At 34.7% G+C, this 21,721-nt stretch overlaps 3 protein-coding genes and 1 long non-coding RNA gene across 6 annotated transcripts; 2 read left to right on the top strand and 2 right to left on the bottom strand.

The window, feature by feature from the left end:
- Nucleotides 1-1,274: 1,274 nt before the first annotated feature.
- On the top strand, nucleotides 1,275-7,789 carry LOC122607795. 3 transcript variants are annotated; one of them, XM_043780845.1, is made up of 10 exons: nucleotides 1,275-1,419; nucleotides 1,904-1,973; nucleotides 2,951-3,010; nucleotides 3,113-3,195; nucleotides 3,332-3,395; nucleotides 3,649-3,725; nucleotides 3,895-4,382; nucleotides 5,780-5,940; nucleotides 6,025-6,228; nucleotides 6,881-7,789. In XM_043780845.1, the coding sequence occupies exons 2-10, from the start codon at nucleotides 1,923-1,925 to the stop codon at nucleotides 7,535-7,537; spliced, it is 1,845 nt and encodes a 614-aa protein (XP_043636780.1). In that variant the 5' UTR covers nucleotides 1,275-1,419; nucleotides 1,904-1,922; the 3' UTR covers nucleotides 7,538-7,789. The 3 variants fall into 3 exon arrangements, with proteins under 3 accessions (XP_043636780.1, XP_043636778.1, XP_043636779.1); XM_043780843.1 differs by lacking the exon at nucleotides 1,275-1,419 and adding an exon at nucleotides 1,562-1,711; XM_043780844.1 differs by lacking the exons at nucleotides 1,275-1,419; nucleotides 2,951-3,010 and adding an exon at nucleotides 1,562-1,711.
- Nucleotides 7,790-11,285: 3,496 nt separating this feature from the next.
- LOC122608135 lies at nucleotides 11,286-12,662 on the bottom strand. The gene is made up of 3 exons (XM_043781226.1): nucleotides 12,326-12,662; nucleotides 11,660-11,799; nucleotides 11,286-11,551 (listed from the first exon to the last, which is right to left on the bottom strand). Exons 1-3 carry the CDS (start codon nucleotides 12,627-12,629, stop codon nucleotides 11,435-11,437), a joined length of 561 nt encoding a protein of 186 aa, XP_043637161.1. The 5' UTR covers nucleotides 12,630-12,662; the 3' UTR covers nucleotides 11,286-11,434.
- A 1,592-nt stretch (nucleotides 12,663-14,254) lies between these two features.
- On the top strand, nucleotides 14,255-16,048 carry LOC122608827 (protein FAR1-RELATED SEQUENCE 5-like). The gene is made up of 3 exons (XM_043781907.1): nucleotides 14,255-14,404; nucleotides 14,831-15,325; nucleotides 15,425-16,048. Exons 1-3 carry the CDS (start codon nucleotides 14,255-14,257, stop codon nucleotides 16,046-16,048), a joined length of 1,269 nt encoding a protein of 422 aa, XP_043637842.1.
- A 3,743-nt stretch (nucleotides 16,049-19,791) lies between these two features.
- Nucleotides 19,792-20,680, bottom strand: LOC122606457. Its single transcript, XR_006324903.1, has 3 exons — nucleotides 20,616-20,680; nucleotides 20,029-20,124; nucleotides 19,792-19,923 (listed from the first exon to the last, which is right to left on the bottom strand). It is a non-coding gene; the product is annotated as an uncharacterized LOC122606457 (long non-coding RNA).
- Between the last annotated feature and the right edge of the window lie 1,041 nt (nucleotides 20,681-21,721).

The following is a 21,721-nucleotide window of genomic DNA, read 5'->3' as shown; positions in this document are numbered from 1 at the left end:
TAAATTAAGAAAAATAAAAAAGACATGCAATAGAACACATGAAATATAACAAATCGGTTAACCTGCATATTGAAAGTGGTGAAGAACAAAATTAAAGAGAAAACCTAAAAGTTTTATATAATTGTGTCGATGGGCATTAGGAAGCATATTTGTATAGAAATAAACAATATATTTACCATAAGTAATGTGTGTATTTTTGAAAAAATATTTTTTTAGAAATAAACAATATATTTACCACAAGTAATGTGTGTATTTTTGAAAAAAAAATCAAAAAATATATTTAATATTTTTTATAAATATAAATAAATGAAAATATAAATAAATATATTGTAAAAAAATATGAGGATGCCACCTAGGATAAATGTTATGTGGCAATATTTAAGGGTAGCTTTATAATAAGGAGGATGTCTTAGAATGCTTGAATAATTACTGTTTTATTAATTAGATAGATAAATAGTACAAAACTATCATTTGATAACCAGTAAATGCTAAAGATAGTAACATAATTTCACGTTTGTCCCAAGGTGAATACCGAATTCTGTAAAATATGAATGAAATTTATAAGTTTGTTCCATAAGTATTTTTATTTTTTTTATTATTTCATTTTTTTTTTTAACTACGGGTAGGAAAGTCGTTCCATCGAGCTGGGCAGTGACATCCAAACGGGCAGTATGCTAAGGATTCGAGACGCCTTACACCGCTGGTACCCCAAAGGGGCCCATTTTACGCTAAAGAGGTAAATGCCCGAGGTCAATGGGGAATACAAGATTCGATCTCATGACCTCCAAGCCAACATCCTCTCTCGCCAAAATACCATTGTTCCATAAGTATTATGGTAACCAATTTATTTATTTTTATTTTACTTTTTATTTTTGTTTTGAACTAACGAGTTATTATTAATAGTTAGCAATCAAAACATCACAGTAACATCCAATTAGGCAATATCCAATATAAATTTCATTATCCATGTTTTTTATACCGTGAGTTAGTTGAACACGTTAACAGTTAGCAAATATTCATGTTAGCACAAGAGCAATATTCTATGACGTTTAAATAAGATTGAATTATCGTGTTCTTGAAAGAGTAAAAGAAAATTTGAAAGTTAAACTTCCTATTTTAAGATCGAGGAGCGTAAACCCACCAGACTAAAAAAAGCCAAACCCAACCAGGAAGTATTAGCGGCAACATCGCCGCTAATACTGCCGGCCCTATAATGGTAAATCTGGCAGAGAAAAAAGCTAGAGTATTAGCGGCGACATCGTCACAAATGCCCCTTGGTCAGGTTCACTTTTCCCGGGCAATTGTTACCGCGTGTCTTTAAGATGAAACACATCTATCAACATTTGTGACAAGACAACATCAAGAATCTAGGATAACCGCTTATAACGGAATGACTTGACAACACTTTGACTTTTTTTGGTGAGTGCATCTATATGTTGTTGTTGTTCTTCTTTTCTTGTCATGGCTTGCCTACGCGGTATAGTGGGCCATTTCCATTTTTGTATTTTTATATATATACACTCATTGTGGCTAACAAATCAGTTACAAGTAGTATCTTTTCACCAAAACACACATACACTCATTGAGCTTTAACTAATTTGAGATATATGGAAACGGTGGTTAGTAAGCAGTTGGAAGCTGATAACAATCATGAATCTGAAGTTGGGACAAGCTCATTTGTCGAAATCGCAACGAATAATGCTTCTAAAGAGTAAAAGATATTTATATTATTAATTCTTTCTGTAATTTTTTTTAAATACTAATAAATAATGATTAAGAGGCGTTAACTATAAAAAAAAAAATTTTGAAAAGAAATGTATATATATTGTTTGATGGTTATAAATTGGGTAATGTTTAGACATCTAGTCAATCATGTAATCTCGATATGTCCTTGTTTTTGTAGGGCGGAAATTAAGGCATTAATGATCCGCCTATACAGGGAGATTATGCGGCCTATGAGTATTCTGTCGTATGTAAGTATCTATGTTATTTATGCTAAATTTGGCTTTGATACTATGTTATCTATCTATATCTATACTTCTATATCTATCTATCTATATAGGCCCATGTTGAAAATTACATAAGGAAAATGTCTAAATATACTATTAGTCTTTTATCTTTTTAAAAATCTTCATTAACCCTTTACATCAATTACTTTTACATTAATTATCTACACCACTTGACGCCGCCTCTACCATCAACAGTAACCCCCCACCATCAAATTATCGCCGTCGCGAAAACCGCTGTATGGCGCATGTACCGTGCTACTTATGTATAATCCTGTCAGGGTGCACTATATTTGTCACCCGAATAAATAAAAAAGAATGTATATGAAATATAGTACACAAGTTATATTAGAAACTTTTATATGTAATAAACAAGATGTTCGTTTAGACTCACGAGCTTATTAGAGTATAGTCTCAAAGCTCGAGCTCGAACATTAAATTATCCCCAAGTTATGGACGAGCTTGTTTAGGCTCGGTTCCATTCGAGCTTTTAACAAATCGAACTCGAGTAGTTCACGGAGTACTTTGACCCATTTACACCTCTAGATACAATCTGGAGGAGTTGGCATGGAGAGGCTGGAAAATGTTCACGGGATAACCCGATTAGGCCATGTACATCAGAGTAAAAAAGACACGTCTTCTCTAATAACCTGAATAGAGAAAACCTCATCCATTTACATTTCGTATAGATTACACGATTTTTTTCTTGGAACATTACAAATTTTATGTTCTTGATCTAGGCAATAAATGATGAACTTAGATGCAAATTAGGATATCCTATGCATGTTTATGTGTTTCATATACTTTGAAAGACCCAAAATCTGAAAGATATGGCCAGTGTCCTGTCCAACGGTTACAAGTTGCTGATTGGGTCCAAATAACACACTCGCTTACTTAATTCAGTCAGTGATTGCCCCACTATGTGACATGGCATTTGCGTTTAGGTTTTTGGGGGTGCTGTGCTAAGGATTTCAAGGACATTGGCCCTCGACTCCACTCATAGGGTGTGCACTCTGCACCACCTGGGTCGTTTACATGTTCCATTATACTTATTTACACTTTCAGCTTAAATAAGTTTATTTTGAAAATTGATGTGGTTAAATTAGCATGGCAAAGATGATATCATTGATGGATCAGGAGGAAGCAAAATTTTAATTGATAAACTTGCTAGGGTCAATGCTTACAAAGAGTAAGATATATGCTTTCATATTCCTCTGTAATTTATTTTATTTTTCTAGTTACTTATGGATTAGACTAAAACTGGTAGTTTGAAACTGCATAACCTGTTTATAAATTATTTACCAATTATGTTTTTGCTTGCATAGGGCTGACATGGAACTCATGAGTCGTATATACAACGAAACCATAAGGCCTATGATCTTGGCAGATGTGAGTTTATCTCTCTTGTTTATGTGTGTTTTTTTTTATATGATCATGATCATTTATGATGCTAGTATTTTCGTATCTAATATTGCATTTAATGAGCTTTGTGGCATAAATAAGGGTTTTCAACGATTTAAGTTTTCCTTTTATGTGTTTTTTCTCCAATTTGCTTGCTAACTATGAAAAGCTTCACTATATGATTCTTGAGTTTTTATTGCATATAATATCTCCATTGCTTACCTTTGCTTCTGGTATCCAGATCGAGGCAAGGCATCAACATTTTCTTGCCCGGGTACAAGAGGAATTTGGTGTGAATTTGTTGACAGGCATGATACAGTAAGTAGACTTCTATATGAAATATTCGCATCGTATAAAATGACTTAACAACTTCTCTAAACCTATAACTGGTAGATTGTCAAAAGCTGAATGTTAAGTAAAATGATCCATATAAGTTTATAATTCACAAAGCAAAAGCACAACTTACCTTGGTGTCATATATTCTTAGGGAATATGGTAACACGGGAAGTACTACTACTGGACAAGCTTTGCAACTCCAGTTCAAAAACGGAATTTTGGCACCAGTTTCTACAGGAATCCCTGTTCAAGGAAAAGACAACAAGCCCTTCTTATTAGTTTTGACTGATGGAATGTCAGGGGAGATTGTAAAAACTGGAGCTGTAGCTGCAATAGAAGTGGAAATAGTCGTTCTCGATGGGGATTCTAATGATGATGAAGCTGAGAATTCGACTTCTGGTGAATTTAGTAGTAACATTGTCAGAGAATGGAACGGAAAGAAAGTGCTGCAAGGAAAAACTTTTTTGAAGATGAAAGACGGTGTTGTGATGCTAGATAAGATATCTTTTACACACAACAAAGATTGGAAGGGGAATAAAAGGTGCAGGCTGGGTGCAAGGCCTGTGAATGCAGATTTTTCCTCTAGTGTGAAACCAGGAATGACGGAACTGTTTCTAGTTGAGGATAAGCGCAACAACAGTAAGTAGTGTTATCTCGTTCCCTTTCATTCTCTATATCAATGCATAAATTTATAGTTACTTTGAAAATAGGCGGAGTATGTTATGGTTAGTATTGACAGTTTCATGTCAGAACGTCAGATTACTTTCTTGTTCTTGTAAATTTCACTAGAGAAAAGCAATCTGGATCTTGTAGTTGTCATAAAACCACTGGAAAATCTTCACCATTTGTAAGTATTCAATTAAGATATATAACTTGTTCCATAGTGTCGTACTGCATAGGTTGATCCAAAATCAATGGTCTTAAAGTTCTAGGTTTGAGGCTCCCATTTAGGTCCTAAAGTTCTAGGTTTTAGGCTCCCATTTAGGTCCAAAGAGCTGAATATTATTAAAGGGAATTGTAAATGGTAAAGGGCATCAGATTTGACCCATTAATTTATGAATTTGGGTTATGCTTAATCTCTAATAAAATAAGTCAAAAGGATTGATCAAATGGGTCGCAAATTGCCCAAAGTGTCTTTCTGATGATTAAAACCTCTTGTATCGTTAATTGACTGCATACATCATATTATTACCTAAACACTTATGTAATCACGAGATTGGTACCCGCGCAATGCGGCGGCGGTAACGGGTGGTGGTGGCGGTGGTGGTAACGATGTGGTTATTAACTTAAAAGTAATTGATGTAAATGATAGTGTAGTTATTTTATGGTTAAAGGATGTATCTTTTGTAAATAATTTTATTAAATATGTTATATAAATATTATGTTGAAATGTTTAAATTAATGAATAAAGGAGAGAGATAGTTTGGATAAATATGGTGGAAACTGTTTTAGGGATATATATATGGAGTAGATTTAGTGTGTATATTGAAAATGTGTTGAAAATCAAGGGTATTTTGGGTATTTTAAAAGTAGAAAGTTGAAAAAAAAGAGGTAGTTTGTTTTATAATGGAGTATAGATAGTTGACACGCTAGCTTTGTATGAAAAGTTGATACGGTTGAACCAAAATATAAATTTTGACCCAGCTCAAAAGCATTACCAGGTACTACCTTTGAGCTATGATCTCTATTGTGCGTATTCAAATCATAAATTTGTTTCCAAAGTTTGCATGATGCTCGGAATATGTAACTAGATGTTGCATATTTGAAATGGAACTCCTTTATAAAGCTTTTTGGTCATAAATCATAATATAAAAAGGGTTGGGTAATTTATGTTTTTGGTTGCTAATTCTTGGATCCATAACTATTAGTTAATTATTTCTGTATTGTGTAACTGAATCTTACTGACATTCGTTTCTCATATAGTTAGCAATAATAACATCGTAATGCTATTATATTTCACAGCATTAATAATATCTTTTTTTCTTGGGTTAATGAGTAATGACCTGATGATCACAACTTCTGTCTTTAAGTTGCAGTGTACAAGAAACATGAAATTCCGTTCTTGTCCGACCCTATATATCGATTAAACAAGATTTCTCGCCGTGCTGATTTCTATAAACGTTTGTGTGGCGCAAACATTAAGACTGTGATGGACCTCCTTACCCTCCATGCAATCAATCCAAAAAAGCTCCAAGAGGTAACTACTCAGTTTTTCTATCATTAATCAGCAATCGCATGTATGTGCCAATCATAACAATGTTCACCGTTATCCTACTTGCAGGTGCTTGCAGTTCATCATAACACATGGAAGGTCATCATGGACCATGCACAGAGGTGTAAGGATAAAAATGGGGTATACTTATACCATTATCCAGTTGATGGTCAAAAGAGTCATGGTGTGGTATTTAATGTTTCCGGACAGTTGGTCGGATCAACTGCAGATTCACAGTTCATTCCTTGCGATAAGCTTTCCGCTGAAAAAAAAGTATGTTTTCTTTCACTGGTCTAGTTTATTGCTCTTTTCCACAATGTAGAAACTATTAAATGACCAAAAGTTATGTTTTCTTCATGTGATCTACTATATCACCTATATATACCAGTATACGAAAGTATAAAATCGCTTTTAACAATGAGAAAGTACAATTATCGTGTGGAACCAATCTTATAGTAGAGGTGAAAATCAAACCATAATCTATATGTAATTGGATCCATTGGATTGTAATATGCTTACAACATGTCAAACGGGCCGCACCTGCTAAATGGGTCAAAAATTAAGTAATGTGTATTCAAATTCTTACGTCGTCACATTATATCTTTTTATTTAAAAGAAATTAAAACATGTTTTTAATAATATAGCTTTTGTAATCATATGTAATACATCAAATTATCTACATAAAATACATAAAAAATAAATAAATAAAAAAAATGGACAAGAAATGTTGTTGGATTCCCCAACCATGCCCAGCCAGTCTGTAGACCCAGTTTGACCTTACCCATTTTGCCACCTCTACTTGATGATACTAACAATTTGTGATGATGCCAAAATTAGTCCCAGAATTTCCCTTTGGAGAAATAGCAAAACTTATTCATAGGGAATCTTCAGCGAGACGTACTCAGACTAATATTAATTTCAACAGGCTGATGCTCAAAAGTTGATAGTAGCTTCCTCTGAGTCTGAACACTGGAAGAAAGTAATATCTTTCATTGACCTTCCTTCTCTTCTCATCCATCTTCAATCACACACCACCTTAAGCTCGCTTCGTAATAACCTTAATGTAGTGATACCCCAAACAATTGATACACATGATCACACGAGCCTTATTTCCCCTCATGTCATCACACCAAGCGTTCCCATAGAATATTGCACAAAGAGCAAAAACAACAGGAGATATGAGAATGCTGGGGCAGAAGGTCAAAGTCAAAGCCCTAAACGTCCTGCCTCAGAATACTCTTTCTCAAACTCCCCGAAAAAACCAAGAGACGAGCATTTTTCAGTTAGTCCCACTACACCAAGTGTTGGTACTAGTAGAACAACTAATACATTTCTGAACGATGTGGAACATTCAGATTTGATAACTCTAGAAGATGTTGAGGATGATGATTGGATGCAGTATGTTAATGATTTTGTGCTTGATAAATGGAAGATGGTTGTGTATGCAGTAGGATGGATTTCAATGGCTTCAAAAGTACGCAAGAGGAGAATGACATTTTGTCGTGATGACACGCTGATTTGCAGCCACGATGAATCAAGATGTGCAAAAATGAGTGTTTTAAATGGTTTAAGTGTTGGTTGATTGCAATAGTTTGTTGTATCAAAAGCATGTTTGTATATAAGCACGAATAATGTATAGGAAGTCTTTTCTTTCCGGCCCTTTCAAAGTTTAGGAGCCGATGTGTAGCTTTTTGTATATTACTACAGGTTAAACGATCGTTAAGTCCAACTCTCCAAGTGTTGTTTAAAAGGATTTCTGCTTGTTCATTCATGGATATTGAAGATTGTAGTTTTGTGCTGGAATTTCATCTTGATTAATGTGGTATGTAAACCAACTTTGGACACATAAATATATAACTGTGTGATATGTCACTGGGTTTCATAATTGGCGCTTCACCATGAACTAAGATGTCACTAAAATAAACCTAAGGTAAATGAGATATCGAATCTTAAGGTATGGTGTTTGATATAAACTCGGAAGACAATAATGGGTGGAAACTTGTCCCTCGTAGAGTCGTAGAAGTATGAACAGATAATTAGGGGGTTTATATGTAAGATGGTGAAGCTATAGTTATCTATGTCTATGTTTTACTCCTACGCCTATGCGCAAAATGGGGCAGAACTCTCATCTTTGATGGTCCTGATTCGGGCCTGTAACAGTTTTCCTTGGACACAGAAAAGTGAATAGTACTATTAGTACATAACCATAACAGTGGGCCTTTAGACGGCTGTTTTTCCCAGATATGGAGGTGTTGGGCTTCGGCTACCTAATGTTGTCTGCGTTTCCGGACATATGGGGTCACCTATCGCTATTGGGTTATCTCGAGTAGTCGGGCTTTGATCCTTTGACGGTTCAAAAACAAGTGAATTTTACATGTCGGATTTTAAACAGATTACATGATAGTGTCATTTGTCAATGTAATAACTACAATCATATAAGTTGTTAGAACTTTAAAATGTGTTTAATTCTAATCTAGAAAATCAGTTACTTGTTGAATATTTGACAAACTTCAGCTTCTTATAAGCAAGTATTACATAAAAACCTATACAAAACAAATGCTACAAAACAATATATATATATATATATATATATATATATATATATATATATATATATATATATATATATATATATATATATATATATATATAGGGAAAAGGGAATATAAGGCTGTCCGGCACCTAAGCTTAGGTGTGGAACCCCTCACATACTAATATTTTATTATTTCTTGTTTAATGAATAAATGCATGGCCCCCCATGATTTTTATGGATTAAAAAAACAATATGTGAGTGTTCCACACCTAAGCTTAGATACCCGACAGCCTTATATTTCCATCCCCATATATATATATATATATATATATATATAGTTATACATGCCTTTTTTCTTCCTTTCGAAAAACTATAGTGACAGTTTTCTGTAAAAGTGTAAAGGGTAGATTCCATCTCATTGGGATTCTTCTTCTAATTATTTACAAGTTGTTGGATGCATAAAGGAAACATACAAATGATAGATGTTTGGTATACTTTTTGTCTAGATTTTTGCTTCAAGTGTTTCCTCTTTTTGTTTAGCATGAGGCTTCATGTTTTGTAATTGATTGTGTTTACAAGCATGAATTATGCATGCTCAACAACACACACACTCCTTCAATAATTTGTATGCTTAAAAAGGTAAAACTATGCTTTTTAAAGTTTTTACTACAACAAATAAACAAGAGTCATCATGAGTAATTGAGTTCCAATGTTGAACTCCAGATCTGATGATTAATTTACATTGGTTAAAAAGTAAAAGACTCTTCTTTTCTGAAGGTTCGTATTGCATATTTAGTGTGTTGTCTTGATACCTATATGATGTTAAGGCGACACATAGAATACAGATAAAATTTCTAGCTCTTTACGGTTAAAATTACAAGACACAAGTATAATGAATATTAATACTCCTCTAAAGCCTATTTGGTTGTTGCTGGTCACATAAATTTTGTATTTGTACTTCTATGCTAAAACTCAAAACTATTAAAACATTTTTCAAACGATTCAAGACTTCAAGTAAGCAATAAAACCAAAAAATGAAAAGAAAACATTGAAAATATAGAAAAGTTAGGGCCCAAAGTGTGTGGGCCAAAGCACAAAAGGTTGGGTAAGCCTATCACGGGCTTGTTTCTAAGTTGTTCGCGTGCCCCCAAAGATATTTCACATGTACTTCTAAATTCTAAAAAAATACAAAATCATTTCGTTTTCATATGATTCAGAAGAAAAATATATAGTGCGGGAATAATAATTCAATATATGGGTGTTGAATATGATGAATAATATACGACAATTTTTTAACTTTTTTTAATACTTTTATCAATTTAAGTTGGTGGTAGAGCCGTAGAGGTTGTAGTTGTGTAGAAGATGAAAATAAACGATACAATGGTTAAATAGACTAAAAAACATTTTTATATTGGAAATCCGTTTTTGTAAAAAAGGAGAAACATAATAATAACATAAATGTCTTTCATTAGAACACGGTCAATATATTTGTATTAGCTAACTACAAAGTTATCTATCATTATTTGGTCAACAATATACATATAATTTTGATAAATTAAAAGGTTAAGAAAAAATGCTAAATATTTTATGTAAAAACATATAAATTATTGGTGAATTTATAATTTATTCTGCCAAAACATGTATTGTTGAAAAATAGCATTATGTATCTCATTAGAATTATTTTTATCTTGGGATATATGAGGGAAGTGTTGTAGGCTCATTCAAATATATATGTTGACATACTTTCCATTATTATTTATGAAGTACTTGACTACTAGTGTTATGTCATGTCATAAAATAAAATACTCAATTATTGAATAAATGTCGGACACTCTACACTGAATTATGTATAAACTGGACACACTACTTAGAAATAAAATAAAATATTGGTTAGTCCCATCTTTATACCAAAAAAAAGGAAAATAAAATCTTCAAATACTATTTGAGATCTTTTTTCTAGAATATTATAAGATCTCAATTCCAGCTGTTATTTTACCATAAATAAATGTATCCGTAATAACAAGTTTTTTGTTCCTATGGAAAAAAAGTGCCAAATAAAAATATATAAATAAATATAATTGTAATTAATATTTTCATTCAATTTTAATACCTATTTAAACTTACAGTTCTTACCGGGCATTTTAGTTTTTGTTCTTATTTTTTTCAAGTAACATACATATTACTATTTTAGATTAGATATCTGTAAGAGGCCTCATATATAGATGTCTTTTTTTACTCAATTATTAGATCTGTTTATATTATATCATAAATCTACAAGTAATGTATCTATTTATATAATATTAGAATAAATCATATAATAGTCATAGTTCGTACATTATCAAATCGAGTTGTACTTTTGAGTAGGTTAAGTGAATAACCAATAATTGCATTTCCAGAATTTTTAAAATATAGTTCTAAAGTCCCGTTGAAATAAATAAATACTCGTAGAACAAATATTTTCTTGAAACATCTTGCATCATTTTTACAGCCTCCTTAACACTATTGTTACTTCAATGGCCGGGGCTTTCTTTTGACTTCGTTCATATGTTTTAAGTTTTTTTTCTGAATTACTCGTGAATGTCGAAGGATATAACATATTATTCATTGAGCAATATTTCGATCCTAGCTCTATCATCGCTTCTTAAGATAATTTGTCGTGAGATATTCTAAGATAATTTTAATAAGAAAAGTGACCTATTTATTCTAAATTATAACAAATCTAACCTTTTTACCCCGTATTCATCACTTTTTAGCCTGAGATTTTATACTCTGGTGAAACACAACACACCAAAAAGTTATCAAAATTCCAACTTAGATGAAATTTTATATATGATAATAATATAATATAATATTCATGAGTCCCCTAAAGAAACCATACAAAAAATTAAAATAACAAAGCTAAAAAAAGGTCAAATATAAACAGATCAAAACTACTTATTTCTAAAACTAGCTTGATGCTTCCGAGATGCTATTTAGCGACGGATGCCACCCTTTTGGTTTCATTCCACCGGCCGACGACTTCGCCGGAGCTACCATTCTCCGGTGATCTTTTTCCAACTTCATCTACATATATAAAAAATAATTTTGTTAGCATTTAATTTGTATTAAAGAATTATAAACAAAAAAGAAAAAAAATATTTTTTTATTTTTGTTTAAATCAAAGAGTCAAACCTGATGGTGGGTTTTTTCAGGTAGATTATATTTTCCGGTCACCGGGTCATGTTTTCCGGCCAGGTCTTCTGATGGCATTATTTTTCTCATATTATTGCTGCTTTTCCCGTTCTTTTTGGCCATTAATCCTTTCATTACTTCTGTAAAAATAAAAATAAATAATCAAAATAATGTTTTTTTACCTAGGAAATTAAAATCAAGGAATAACTATTCAAATAAAACAATACAATATAAATAAATTAGCTACATTAGTATATTTTAATTCTATGGCGTACATAAAAATATATTTATATTATGCGTTTACTTTATTCTTTTTATAAGAAAAAGAAAAACAAAAAACATAATACAAAGGACAATAACAAAAGTATTCAATCTCATCATATTCATATGTACACAATATATGTCTGTCACACATAGTAATGTAATGTTGTACTAATACATACAGTAAGTATAGTATTAGTACATCAGAGGTGATCCCTACAAAACTAGTTATTTTTTACCATACACAAAAATATATATATGAGACAACTATATGATCCAATACTGTTGTGTATGATAAAAAATATATATATATTGTGTAGAGATCACTACCTTTATTATGTGTTGTCTAAGACAAATTTATGTTGCACAAAAAATATCATAAAAATTAAAAAAACTAAAACCAACCTTTAGTAGTAACAAGTCTATAAATGTGCCCAACGGTTAGATTTTCAGTTGGCCTAAGAAGTTTGATTCGAGTAATACGTAAGGGTTGGGTTGATAGGTTGTTTTGTTTACTATTGTTGGTGGTGGTGGATGGTGTTTTAGAAGTAGAATATAAAGTAGTAGTAAGAAGCAAAGCAACATAATGTCCAGGATTAAGTTTCATGACTTCACTAGCAGAAATGTTTGAATACAACCTTTCAACTTTGCCACCATTTGGGTGTTGGATTACTAGACTTGCATTATCAATGGCTTGGCAGTTTCCCATTGAGAAAATTTGAGAAGGCCGGGTTGAATGTTATGTATGTATGTTGACTAAGTTAATAGTAGTGTGGTTATTATATATAGATTGGAAGGTAAAACAGCTCCTGAGAGGACCACACAAGGACCACATGGCAATGGCATCAATGATTTTCTTTTTTATTGATTACAAATATTTACTACAGTATGTTTGTTTGACTCGCCATTGCCCATTAATTAAGAAGTTTTCTACTTTCTGGTTATTACTTTCTGTCATATGCAAATGGTAGTAAGTAGATATAACAATGTTATAACCATCTAAAAAAAACAAATCTTTAAACCCGACATAAACGCACTAATATTAAAGGTGTTAGTCATTTATCCGCTCTGCATTTAAATAAAATGTTTGTTATACTCAAGACTTTACATAGTCATGAAAACCAAATCCCCACTGATTCGGTTGGTTATCATTTTGCACCAGATTTAAAAATACATTAGGTTTGAATCTTGAAGTTACAAACTTAGACATTTGTCAACGAAAAGTTTAGAAACAGTTACATAATACTTCAATCTAACTGCATACCTTCAAAATCCGTTAATATTATATAGATGACATCCGACGATCACTACCTGTGATTTTAGCATGTGTTAAGAACATAACGTAATTTGTACAGTTATTGTTTTGAAATAAATAGTATTTAACTATAAAAACCTCTATTTATGTATCTTAAATTATGAAAAAAAAAATTTTCTAAACATATTTTAAATTTTCATATTACAATTTCAATAAGTTTATGGTGAAAGATATAAAAAAAAAATGTATTGATTAAATAAATAAAAAAACTTAATCAAATAAGATAAATATTAAATAAGATATAAATTATATAGGCCTTAGACCTTAAAAATATCTATCTAGATTAGAGTTTTACTTCCTACATTAATGAATGAAGTGGATTAATAGGGGATTGTTGAGAATCTTGATCATTTATGTAATATAAAAATAGAGGTTATAATATGTGGTTATAAAAATTATAAACAGTCTTATAATATCTTGCACAATAGTTATATTCTTCATATAGATCATTTATATATGAGAGATGATATCTGTATCACAAAATTTAATATATCTACTATCAATATGCATTATTGATTTATACACTTAATTATAAAATTTGTACATTTTGATAGATGAATCAAAAACGATAGTACATACCTTTATATAACCACACAGTACACGTACGCTTTCAATTCTACGATGCAAAATTATAGATGGCGTGACTCAATTTTTGTTATTCATTATATCCTGTGATACTTGAGTAACATAAAAAATGGGGACGTGTAGGCCGATCACCCCATATGTAATCCGACCACCCCTTTTGGAGCGACTGTCGCTCCTAAAGAGGTAGTAGGATACGACAACGGGCGACAGCATACGACAAATGTTATGTACAATTCGAACATACCACCCCTTTAGGAGCGACTGTCGCTCCTAAAGGGGTAGTAGGTTCGAATCTAACTATTTGCCCATATAATGTTTCTGTTTCCCCGTGACGATTCACCCTTTAAAAGTTCGATCGTTTTCATTTTCATTCATTCAAACTCATTCATTCATTCAAACTCATTTTCATTTATTCAAACTCATTTTCATTTTAGATGGATTGCTTGGAGGAAATTTTCTTAAATTCAAATGCGCCGGAAGGTGTAAATGACGAGTTTGTGTACGAAGAGCCCGATGACGAATTTGAATCCCCAGATGTCCGTGCTAAATTTGATTACGATCACGATGTTTTTTATACCAAGGAGGTATGTATATAATCCAACCTTTTCATTTTTTGTGTTGTTATTTTGTGAGTAATTGTATTTTGTTATTATTCATTAGATTTGTTGCTATAAAAGTATGTAAGAAAACTAATTATTAAAACTACGGATAAAAAATTGTTTATAAAAACATATTAAAAAATGTACGTAAAAATGTAGATTAACAAAAGCTATTGAAAAATTGTTTAAAAAAAAGTGTATAAAAAAGTGTATTATAAAAAAGTGTATAAAAAGTGTATTATAAAAAAGTGTATAAGAAAGTGGATTATAAAAAAGTATATAAAATAGTGTATTAAAAAAAATGTATTATAAAAAAGTGCATATAAAATCTAATTATAAAAAAGTATATAAAAAAGTAAAATTAAAAGTGTATAAAAAGTGTACTATAAAAAAGTGTATAAAATATTTCAGGTGTTTGACACACACATAGATTTGGTAGACTGGGCTCAAAGAACGGCAAAGGAGCTTGGTTATGTATTAGTAACACGAAGATCAAATGCCACAAAAGGCGGAGAAGTTAAAAAGGTGGTCCTTATTTGCAACCGTGGTGGAAAAAAAGATAAGCGGTCAACCGGGGCACCCAAAGGGAGTACCAAAATTGACTGTCCATTCAAATTGGTAGGCCGTCTGACAAAGGACCATAGTTGGTGGGTTGAAGTTATAGATCACCGACATAACCATCCATCAGCTCGTAATTTGGAAGGTATTGCGTACGCAAGACGACTAACCGATGTTCAAAAAGAATTTGTGGACGAAAAGGCGTTGCTAGGTTTTGGGCCAAATAGCATAAGGGACCAATTGAAGGATGCATTTCCCGGCATCTTGACCCGTTCACAAGACATTTCTAACTACCTGCGGCAACACCGGCTAAAGCACGCCCAACAACGAGGGGAAACTCGAATGCAGGTGAAATAAGAAACATACATGCATGTGGATCGTATAACTATATGTTTATTTTTTAAAAAAATACGACTTCCTTATACTTTGGTTGTTTACCCGTTGCAGATCGTGCTCCAATTACTATCTGACCATCAGTACACGTATCAGTACACGACGGATAGCAAAACCGGATGTTTGACCAATCTCTTTTTCGTACATCCTACATCATTGGACATATGGCGTGCATTTCCTTGGATCATTGAAATAGACGCCACGTATAAAACCAACGTTTACAACATGCCGCTTGTTGAGATTGTGGGTGTCACTCCAACTGGCAAGACATTCACCATTGCGCACGCACTTATTGAAAATGAGCAACATGCGGCATACACATGGGTGTTACAGTGCTTAAGGTCGACGCTCGAAGAAGGGTTCGTCGTGCGTGTGGCACTCACTGATCGGGATCTGGCCCTCATAAAAGCGGTTAAGGATGTGATGCCGGAAACGAAGCTGATACTGTGTAGAATACACATTTGGAGGAATATTGAGTTACATGCCAACCCATCGTTTGGGTCAAAAAAAGATTATGGTTCGTTTAGACACCGGTGGGATAAACTCGTAAAGTCAATCACGGTTAAAGAATACGCAGAGAATGAGCAGCGGCTAAAAGTATTCTTGGCAGATAAACCAAGTATATACATCCCGTCCCCATACTGTTTTTATGATAACGCTTACGATGTAACCATGTAGCTAAATCACTTTTTATTTTCCTGCAGATCTTTATAAGTATCTACAAATACAGTGGCTTGCCTCGTACAAGGAGTTATTTGTGTCATGTTGGGTCGACCAACACCGCAACTATCGTAACTACACTACCAACAGGGTTGAGAGCGAGCATTCTTTGCTGAAGTCAGTTATGCATCAAAAGCGGCTTACGTTCCACAGAATCGTTGAATGTGTTAACTCTGTTGTCAGCGGGCAATACACCGAAATAAAGGGGTCACTGGAACATTGCAGGCAGTACAATCAAAATAAACACAACTATCCCTGTTTAAAGGATTTGCTCGGTAAAGCCTCCCATGTAGCCTTGCAAATTATGGTTGACGAAATTGATCGATTGAAAAATACACTAAAAGGGGACGTGTCAAAGTGCGGGTGTACAGTATGTGCTAGTTGTGACTTGCCATGTAGTTGTCGACTTCTAACATACATGCAGGAACGTAAGTACAGTTCATTCAAATACAAATGGTCCATTTTACTTAAAAATACTTAATGTAATATTTTTATTCCTGCAGGAAGGCGTGTTCAAGAATATGAGATAGATGCATTTTGGTGCAGGCTCGATATAAACCCGTCCACCTGCCTGCCTGGAAATGTGAAGAAAGACTCGGATGATGACGAGCCTGTTGAGGACTTTTGTGGCGAGGTTACTACTGCCTTGGAACGACAACCCATAAAACAAAGGAAAAGCTTGATGTCAAAAATAAAGGACCTCATCTATCCGGGTCGGTCCAAAATCAAGGATCCGGAGGTCCAAAAGAAAACACGTGGTAGACCTGTTGGGTCAAAGAAAAAGGTATATTATTATAGTCTAGCAAATTATTAATTGTTAAATACTATACGGGTATACATCTAACTTAATTATTCATTCATTCATTGCAGATGCCAGACTTGAACGTATCACCTCCGATGCCACCACCACCAAAGATGAAAAAGTCGAGGTCCGTGCACGTGACAACACCTAAGTATCCAGATACCGCACCAGACTCAGGCTCATGCTACAAAGACTTTCAGGCGGCGAGACACAGTGACCATGTGCCCACGCAGTCACGTTTCGCGGAGCCTGACACCGAATTACGGGAGGACACCCGTGGATATATTGATGAGTTGATCCGATCGTCACAATTTTCAGCAGCAGGGCCGAGTAATGAGCCTACAACCGAACCCTCATTCTTAGATTAGTTGTTCGGCGCAGCCGAACCCGCGTACTATCCTGTGCCACCAACAGCACCAACAGGCGTAGTGGATCAGTTTTTCAGTGCCGATACTTATTTTCCTGCAGGTCCTAGCACTCCGATGCCAGCTGCACCATCATCGTACTTTGATTTTTTCACTACGCCCACACAACCTTCGATGCCACCAGCACCATCACCTCCGATGCCACCAGCACCAGCACCATCACCAATATCTCCCATATCAGCTGAGCAGCAATTGGCTGCTCTACCAGTACCACCACCTAACACTCGCCCACTGCAGACGACGGGTATAAAGGGTTACCTTGATGACATACCGAATGTATTTAGACCATACGTCAAGGGGATTATTAATGTTAGTGGTGATGGCAACTGTGGATTCCGGGCACTTGCTGTTGCATTGGGGTACGATGAAAACGAAGGTTACGAGTGGATCCGACTACATATGTTTGCCGAGTATGAAAACAACAAACAATTCTACGATGAACTAACAAGATGGGGACAGGTTGAAGCGAGCTTTTTTGAGGGGTTATCAAGGTCTTATGTAGGGGTGTTTAGACCAACTGGCTACTGGATGCACATGACTATGGGGGCCATGTTGTTGTCCAACAGGATGGGTATAGTAATTAACTGTTTATCTACTGCCGCCAGTTGGACTTCGTTCCCATTTACCTATGGTCCTGATGAGATGCCTAGGACAGAGCCCATATCAATAGCATTAGTACATGGTCACGGTCACTATATCATGGTGCAGTTGGAAGGTGACTACCCGATGGCCCCGGAGATCGCATATTGGGTACAGGATCGTGTAAGGCCTCCCGTGAGCAAATGGAAAGATTTGTACCGACACCGCCAGTTAGCCTACAATATATATATAGATGCAACAAAACCTCCTCCCATCTATATGGGAACAGTGGACTCATCTGATTAGGATTGTAATAAAGTTTTTTATTTTTGGTTATGCCCGTTTTTTTTTTTCCTTTTTTTTTTATTAAAGTAAACTTGGGGTGTTACTTCGTAACTTTATCATCTTTTTACTTGCTATATTCATTTTAATAATATAATAATACTACGAAATTTGGGGTGTTACATTTTTGCAAACCGGATAGTCCACCATCATTATAAACAAACAGTACACAAATAATAAAAATGTCCATATCAAATACAAATAATAAAAATGTACATAACAAACTGTATTTATAAAAATGTCCATACTTCGTACAAATAAAAAAAGTCTAATCACCGGAACCGTCGTCGTCCTCACCGGCATTATCATCACCCACACCTGATCCGGATACAGAGCCTGTTCCACTAAAAAATCCACTCATATCCGACAAGCTACCAAATTCCCCTGATGGAGGTCCATAATGCGCCGATGTCCCATCCCATAACTGGCGGGGGTCGAAATACTCATCACCAGGCTGGTTCAAGTCAACATAGTAGCCGGAAGGTTGGGATCCAGAGGGGCCAGCATAGGATCCAGACGGGCCGGAGGAGGATCCAGACGGGACAGAATACGATCCAGATTGGCCTTCCGGAGGTCCATAATGTGGTTGCGGCAACTCAACAGGGAAATCATGGGATCCGAAACCCCTGAGAATCCTCCCTAGTCCGCGCTGATGTCCCGATCGCGATCCAAACGCTTCCGGGAACAACTGGGTTTGAGGTGTCGGTGCAGGATCCTGTGAATGTCTCACCTGCGCAGCTTCCAGACGGGACTGCATATAAATAGTAAGGTAAGTTTAATAAATGGAGCAGTAATTATAAGTAATTTAACTTAAAGTTATGTATATACCGCAACTTCCGGAGGTTGTAGTCTGTGGGTTGCCGCCCAAGTCGACTCCCACGTGGGCGGTGGCCCCTCCTTCTTTTCGTTATGGTGCTTGGCCTGCAAACAAGTCAAATAATTAGCATAAAAAAAACACAAGAATTGTATACTTTTGTTAAAACCAAACGTACCAACGCCCGATCGTGGGCAAGAGAAATAGATCGCCGACCCTGAGTCCCCACCGCCTGTTTGGACCGGTTTGTCTTGTTTGTCTCGGCCCGCTTGACCCGGTCATCCCTCGTATAGAAACGCAATAGTTTTCCCCACTCTTCCGGGTCCATACCAGCTGGCGGTGCTGTCTGCAGGGTATCTGCTGCGCCTACACCCCCCCCCCCCCCCCGTGCTGTAAAATGCTGAGATTTGAATTTTGACTTTCTCTACCTATATATGCTAGCTGCATCAGCACGGAAAGCCTGTTTTGCTGCCTTCCGGGTGGGGTCGTCCTCATCAAGCTCTAAATACTGGTCCATCGCAAACCAGCGCTACATTGTTTACAAATACAAGTTAGCATTTTCGGGGTTATCATTGTAAAACATATTAAGTAAAAAAATATAAAAAGAAACATATTCTAACCTGTATTTCCTCCAAGATATTGTCCCTCAGAGACTCAGGCACATCGTCCCATGACTCGTAGTACTGGGGGACATCTCCGATCAATGAGCCTAACAAAGATTTGTACATAGCCTCGTAGTCCCCGATCGACTGAAAGGTCTTTGATTTGTAATCGAAGTACATGGGTAACGGGCCTCCATTTTTCTTGAAGGCAGCCTCAAGGTTTAGATGTTTGGCTGCCCCTCTTGGTGGTGGTGGTGTTTTCTTCGACCCTATAAAACCAATAAGTAACAATAACATAAATAAGTTACTTTAAACGATAAGAATACAATTATTTCAATGCATAACTAAATTTAATGTAAAGTCAATTTTCTTACCGCTGTTTTTGCAGCCTGTTATTTTCTTCCACCACGATCGGTGCGGATCGTTTCCATCGCCGTCGCCGCCGTGAGCTCCTAGCATTTTTCTTATATCTACATAAATAATACACGTATTATAATACTTTTTATATCAACTTTTTTAACTACTTTTTTTTAACTTAATTTTTATATGACTTTTGTACTACTACTTTTTCAATATATGTTTTAATATCTTTTTATACTTATTTTTTAATACCTTTTTTATTTATACATTTTTATATTTTCTAATACAAACATTTTCTAGTACAAACTTTTATAAACTTTTTTTTAAATATATTTTTTATATACTATGTAATACACTTTTTTTACATTTTATATTTTTTACACTTTTTTACAAACATTTTTACATAACAAAAACAAGAACAACAACAAGAACACAAGAACAACAATACATTAAATCTATGGACGTATACAATACGTTAAATCTATGGGCATATAAGATCGATCCTAATACATCTATGCATAACAAGAATAACATCAAACTAATACATATACTATATAGCAAATTAATAGATACGAAATAAAAATAAAAAATAAAAACTTACTTCAACGTTGGGTTTACGAAAGGGGTAACGACGGGTCGCTCCTAAAGCCTCACTGAAAAACCGGGTCGCTCCTAAAGCCTCACCGGAATATCTTGGCCGGAAAATATGGGGGAGAGGGGGGTTGGATCGGTTGGAATGGAGAAGAGAAAGGGAGAAGGGAATGAATAAGGGGATGGATCGGTTTTAATATTTTCGAGGCACCCCTTTAGGAGCGACAGTCGCTCCTAAAGAGTGGTTTGACGGGTCAACGGTTCCAACGGGTATATGCATAGGTATCCGCGAGCAATAAATGGGTCGACCCTTTAGGAGCGACTGTCGCTCCTAAAGAAGGGTGGTCGGGTTACCGAACATTTCGTGGTCGGGGTATGTGGCCTGTAAAAAATTAGAGTAACGCTATTTGTGTCTCAATTATATAAATTTCGGAAATTTGATTAAACTTATCATGATCATAGATATCTATACAAGCGGATAAATATTCGGGCTAGTGGTTTGACAGGGAGGTTTGCTGAGATTTTACTTCTATAAAATATCGGGTTGAAATTCAAAAATTTACGTCTAAAAAAAAAATAATTAAGGTAGTAAAGAGGCATGAATGAGAATGACTGATTGCGTGATGCAACAGCAATCGGTGCATTTTCTGAGGTCATGAATAAAAAGCAGCCTGCCCACTTGTTCCATAAATATACTACTACGAGTACTACTCAATTTTCTGTATGTATTCTGTACTTATACGCTACCTTTACTGTGACTGCCACATCATCATGTGCCACATTCTATTCTCTTTTACATTTTTTTTTTTTTCACTACATCTTTCCCGTTGTTTCTACGTTTTCCTACTAGACATTGATTCATCAGGCTTGTTATATTTTTATTAAGACGTACGTGTGAACTTTTATTGAGGATCGAAATAAAATTTTAGAATAAATTAAACATATGCGTGTGATTCACCCGAGACTAGTTATGTTGTATCTAAGATTTAACCATTGGATTAAATTGGATTAAATCCAATGATTATATATTTAAACATCAAATTTTAATTTTAACCATTGATTTAATCTAATGGTTATAGTTTATCCAACTTTATCTATAAAATCGGATCAACTTTA

The sequence above is a fragment of the Erigeron canadensis genome, chromosome 7 (assembly GCF_010389155.1).
Source record: "Erigeron canadensis isolate Cc75 chromosome 7, C_canadensis_v1, whole genome shotgun sequence".
NCBI classification, from domain to species: domain Eukaryota; kingdom Viridiplantae; phylum Streptophyta; class Magnoliopsida; order Asterales; family Asteraceae; genus Erigeron; species Erigeron canadensis.
This window is presented reverse-complemented; position numbering and strand designations above follow the sequence as displayed.